The 5,685-nt window shown below is 39.3% G+C and overlaps 1 protein-coding gene across 1 annotated transcript; it reads left to right on the plus strand.

Annotated features, from left to right (window-relative positions):
* The first annotated feature begins 1,870 nt into the window (after nt 1-1,870).
* Nucleotides 1,871-5,316, plus strand: LOC128989384 (uncharacterized). Its single transcript, XM_054411273.1, has 3 exons — nt 1,871-2,065; nt 2,773-3,594; nt 4,955-5,316. Exons 1-3 carry the CDS (start codon nt 1,871-1,873, stop codon nt 5,063-5,065), a joined length of 1,128 nt encoding a protein of 375 aa, XP_054267248.1. The 3' UTR covers nt 5,066-5,316.
* Nucleotides 5,317-5,685: the final 369 nt, after the last annotated feature.

Genomic DNA, 5,685 nt, shown 5'->3' on the forward strand with positions numbered 1-5,685 from the left:
AAAATTAAAAAAATCCAAGGCAGTTACAATTTAACCTTTTAGCGAATTTCCCTATAGGGAAGTAGCTATTACCGTAGGTGGCACGGTAAGACCTATATCCGGGACCGATTTACTTTTTTATTTTGATGTCCCCAGAGGCCAAAAACACCATTCGTTCAAATTTTTATATATATATACGTCCGTGAACGCGATAACTTGAGTAATTTTCGTCCGATTTTGATGAAATTTGGTTTAAAGGTGTAAAGCGGGATAAACTTGAATGAGTTCGCGAACCAGCACGATCGGACCATGGGAACGTGACTTTACGGGGGGTTTTATGGGGTAAAAATTGGTTTTTCTCACTTTTGACCCTCAAAACACAAAATTTCCCGATTTCTCATTAGACTTTTTTAAAGAGCTTAAAAAAACAAATAATTTAGTATATTAAAGTATTTTTGTTCGATTATTAGTAACGGAGAAAATTAAAAAAATTGTAAATTAAAAATTCCCATGTTATTCTTATGGAGAATATTGTCAAATGTTGTAGTTTGCTTGTTTATGGATATATTTTGATCAAACTTGGCAAATTTATTTATTTTGTACTAAGCTATCAATATTTTACTCAAAAACACACTTTATTAGTTTCCTTGTAGTAGCAAACCTAGGTACTCGTTAAACCTAATGTTATTAAAATATATTTAACTGAAAATCAATTCAGACAAATGGAAATTCGCTTAGTCGGCAGGTTTGCTGCGGCGGGGGTATTTTATATTCTTTATAGCTTTCGAATAAAACAGCTGGCAAACTTATATCAATCGCCCTGTATAACAGTAACAATATTATTACAGTCAAACATTAAGTTGAATAAATGAAAAAATCACACTAATGCCGTGATTAAAAACACTCAATTAAAGAGGACTTTAGTTTTTTTCAAAAAGTAATCTAATCACTATTTCATTTTAACGCATCAACAACTTATGTGTTAAGGACTTAATTTGTTGGATGTCAAAGAATTCAATAACGCCAGAAGATTACCTTACTTTTGTGATTACCTACCATAATAGTTTATTCTACAATAACATTTCGGAACAACAGATTCTTTTCACTACTATCATATGTAATATATTTTTCCTTCGCCTGTGTCGGCTTGTAGTCCCTTACAGAAAGGTGAAATAAATCCTTTGCCAGGATCAACCAGGATTTGCAAGCTTTGGTTGTCCAGACAGGACGCCTTATATCCTAGTTTTGTTGTTTATTTCACACGTAGAGGCTATTTTGTTCAAATAAAAAAATACAAAAAAAACGCATAGAACAAGAAACAAGAACTAAGTTCTTATTGAATGCAAATGGGAAATGTTTTGTATATATTTCTTGTTGATGTTAAACGAACACACATACAACAACTTATTACCTAATTTCGAAATCACATAAAGTTGATTGACCTTAGAAGCCAAGAAGTTTATTTGTATACTGTGGGGGAGTGGCAGTGGTAATGGCGGACGATAGAGATGTGCTAGTATGCCCGGTCTGCAATATTATATGTTTAGACGAAGAAAAAGCTATTGTTTGTGATGGTCTTTGTGCTTCGTGGCATCATGCCAAGTGCGTTAACATAAATGCGAAACAATTCAAAGATATAAAGAAGATTGAAGACATAGTTAACTGGTTTTGCCCGGCGTGCGCTACCCAAGTTAAGGTTCTCGTTGCTCAGGCTAAATCAGAATCCGGACTTCGTAATGAACTGAAAGAAGTGCAGGATTACGTAAAATCGTTTCAGATATCAGTGGAAAGAAAGCTTAAGTTCCTTATAAACAGTAGCATAAAAACTAAAACTAGTGTTAGTCAATTGCTAAGATATCATAGTTTGGAGGTTAACTTAGAAGATCCCAAAATGGGTTACCAAAACATGAATGAAAGTGACGTCACAGACGTTTCAAACATTTTGGTTGAAACTGGCAAACTTCCTCACTCTCCATTGGTCAATCAGGATAGCGACAAAATTCAAGTGGCTGTTGAGGTTCACGAGGAAAAAAAGGAGGCATCAGAGCGTGAACGTACTGAATACGATCGGACTGAACTGGAAAGAGTGAAAATGAGCCAAACTGAAACTGAATCTACTGTTGCGTCTGAAACTCTTCATCAAAAAACAGTAACCAGAACACCCAAAAGGAGGAAGGAACAACGAAATAAACCAAAAAATACCCAAATACGTAAAAGTCCACTTAGTGGGGAAATGGAACGGGAAAACAGAACCATGACTCGAGGAACGAAATTGAACATTGAACTTAAGTCTGTTGATGATTCTGTCTCCGTATCCGAATCTGGTGTCGAGAGTGAGAGTATTGTAATTGACAAAAGTAACATTGAAAACACTGAAAGTAGTTCTCAGAAACCTCTTTATTCAAACGTTGTCTCATCTAAAAGGGAACACATATATGATGCAAGGCCTAAAATTCAAAAGGCTGAAAACAAAAGGAAGAGTGATGTAATTATTGGTACAAACAAAGTCAGCGCCAGCTTAAAATCTGCCTGCAAAAAGTCATTCTACTTCGTGTCTCGTGTTTCTCCAGAATTGTCTAGTGACACCGTTTTGAACTATTTAACTACAAGAGGGGTCATTCAAGTTGAATGCACTGAACTAAATACAAGATCTCAAGAGTATAAGTCATTCAAAGTTGGAGTGCCTGTCAAATCATCTTCCAGCATCTTGGATCCAAATTTTTGGCCTACGGGTGTGTTGGTTAGAGACTACTTGCCCTTCAAGCGCAGTGCTAAGCCTAACCCTGACAAAAGGCAAAACCATTTTTTAGGGCGTACAGTGTATCGGACTCAAAATACATAACTGTAGTAAGCAGTGTCAATGAGCCTAGGCTACAAGGAAGTGAGGTAGGCCTAAAGAAAACTGGAAGCAGCAGAGATAGGCCTAGGCCTAGTGTTCATTCAGTAAATAGTAGTGAGGTGAAGGTGGCAGTAGTTAACGTGCAGTGCCTTAGAACCAAAATCAACCTTCTGTCACTTTTCACAGATGAGTTAAAGTGTGACTTCCTACTTATATCAGAACATTGGCTTACTAATGATGAAAGTGAGTTTTATAGAACAGTTGGTTGTGATGAACTAGAAATAGCCAATATATATTGCCGAAGTGCTCATAAAAATGGTGGAGTGGCCATTTTTGCCTCAAATAGATTTACCTACAAGAAGCTAAATTCGGAACCATACTGCGTTGAACGCATATTTGAAGTTACAGCTGTTGAGGTACTGGAAATTTCTACCATACTTGTTGCAGTGTACAGGCCTCCAGACAGCGACTTCGACTTGTTTCAGCTGCAACTAGAGTCCTGTCTTCTGTATTTAACCAAATTTACCTCAAAGAAGATTGTGATCGGTGGGGACTTTAACATTCACCTGGAAGTAACATCTAAAGAAGAGACTGCATTTACCAACCTACTGCGAAGTTTTGGACTGTATATCACTTCAAGACTGCCGACCCGTGGTGTAGCCTGTCTGGACACCATCGCTACAAACATCGACAGCTGGGATTGCAGATCGGAGGTGGTTAGTGCACTGGTTGCCGATCATGACGGAGCTGTGGTTTTGAATGTGAAAACTGAGCAAGTAAGTAACCACCAGTCTTGTCTTGATTCTTACACTAGCTTTAAGCGTGTAGTTAGAAGAGAAAATTTGCCTAGTCTATGTAGAGAATTAGAAAAAAGTGCTTGGTCTCTGCCAAAATCTGTTACAGATCCTGAGCTAGCTTTTTCAAATTTTTTTGATAAGTTTAAAAATATTTTTGACTCTGTCTTCCCTGCTAGAGTTGTCAAAAAAAAGCCTGGGTTAGTAACTAAAAACAAACAGGATATAACTAGGAGCAAACAGTGGTATACACCTGAACTGGCCAGGATGCGCGCTTGGTCTATCCTACTTCATGACTTCTACAAGGCCGAACATGACCCTATTAAAAAAGCTAATTATTTTGCTCTGTATACCAAAACTAAAAAAGATTACAGCATTCAAGTCGGTGAAGCAAAAAAGACTAGTAATATAGAGCATATTAGTCAGGCAGCGAATACCTGCAAAGCAGCTTGGGATCTAGTTAATGCCCATAGGAAGGGGTCTAAAGCAAAGCCGAAACCATCATTGACACCTGATGAGATTAACACTTACTTTGTACAGGTAGCGGACAAGATAGTTGCTGACTTGCCTACTAGTCACACAGATCCTTGTGGAGCGTTGTGTGGCATATCAACGGAACACACCTTCAATGTTTGGGAGAGAGTGAATACCTCATACATCCTTAAAATTGTAAATGGGTTTAAGGAGTCTAGTAGCCAGGACGTTCATGGAATTTCATGTACAGTACTAAAGGGAATCATTGTCACGATAATTGACCCTTTAACTAAATTAGTAAATGCCTGTCTCAGCAAAGGGGTTTTTCCTGATTGCTTAAAGTTAGCTCGCACAATACCGGTGTACAAGAAAGGAGATCCCGTTGACCCCGCTAACTACCGACCGATTTCCATTTTGCCTATATTCTCTAAAGTGTTTGAGACGATAATGAAAAGGCAACTAGTCAAGTGGCTTGAAACGAATAGGCTACTTAACAATGCACAGCACGGATTCAGGAGTGGGCGGTCCACCACAACAGCACTCACCAACCTTGCTAATGTTATTACTGACGCCTTTGAAAATGGTGAGTCCGTACATCTAAGCCTTTGCGATCTCAGCAAGGCGTTTGATGTTGTTTCCCACGACATCCTGGTGGCTAAGCTAAGGCATTATGGAGTTGGAGGTTGTGTGCTAGAGTCTTTAAAGAGTTTTCTTAAAGATAGGAAACAAGTAGTGTCACTGGAGGGGACCTCGTCAAGCGTAGGCCTTTTACCCCATGGAGTACCTCAGGGATCAGTCCTTGGCCCTTTGCTATTTTCAGTGATGATAAATGATCTACATCTTAATGGTCGTACATTACTTTTTGCAGACGACACCACCCTCATCACAAGAGGTCGGAGCTTGGTGGAGCTACGCATTGAGGCTGAATACTTACTGGAGGAAGCAAGGGCCTGGTTCGTATCAAACAAGTTTAAGGTAAACGAGGATAAAACCCAATCCCTCGAATGCACTCTGAGTGCAGGGGTAGAAGAGGGTGAACCGGTCAAACTACTGGGTTTCTGGGTCGACTCGAGGTGCACATGGAACCACCATATAAGCAAGGTATGTGTCAAACTTTCAAGAGTGCTGTATCTTCTAAGGAAACTTAGGGATTTAATAACTCAGCCATACCTTACAACGGTTTATCATGCTCTCTTCCATAGTCACGTGATGTATGGATTGATACTGTGGGGGCATTCCCCTGCTACAAGGGATGTTCTCTTACTTCAAAAGATGGCGCTCAGAGTCATTACATCATCTGGGTATTATGAGCATTGCCGGCCTATCTTTAGGGAACTGAAGATCCTCACAGTGTACAGTCAGTATGTTTACAACATGCTCACACTCCTGAAGGAAAATAGGAGCGACTTCATGAAAAGGGAAGATCATCATAATTACAGCACTCGAAGAGCTCAGGATTTGGACCTTCCGCGCTGTCGACTCGAACGGACCTTGAAGTCCTACCCTAGGTCGGCCATAAAAATCTTCAACACGCTGCCGTCAAAAGTTCGAGAGATGGGCATGACAGAATTTAAAAAAGTTGTTCATAAGGCCCTCGTG

This window comes from Macrosteles quadrilineatus, unplaced genomic scaffold, assembly GCF_028750875.1.
Source record: "Macrosteles quadrilineatus isolate MER2022 unplaced genomic scaffold, UCM_ALF_1.0 Scaffold_3__2_contigs__length_128488019, whole genome shotgun sequence".
Lineage (NCBI taxonomy): Eukaryota > Metazoa > Arthropoda > Insecta > Hemiptera > Cicadellidae > Macrosteles > Macrosteles quadrilineatus.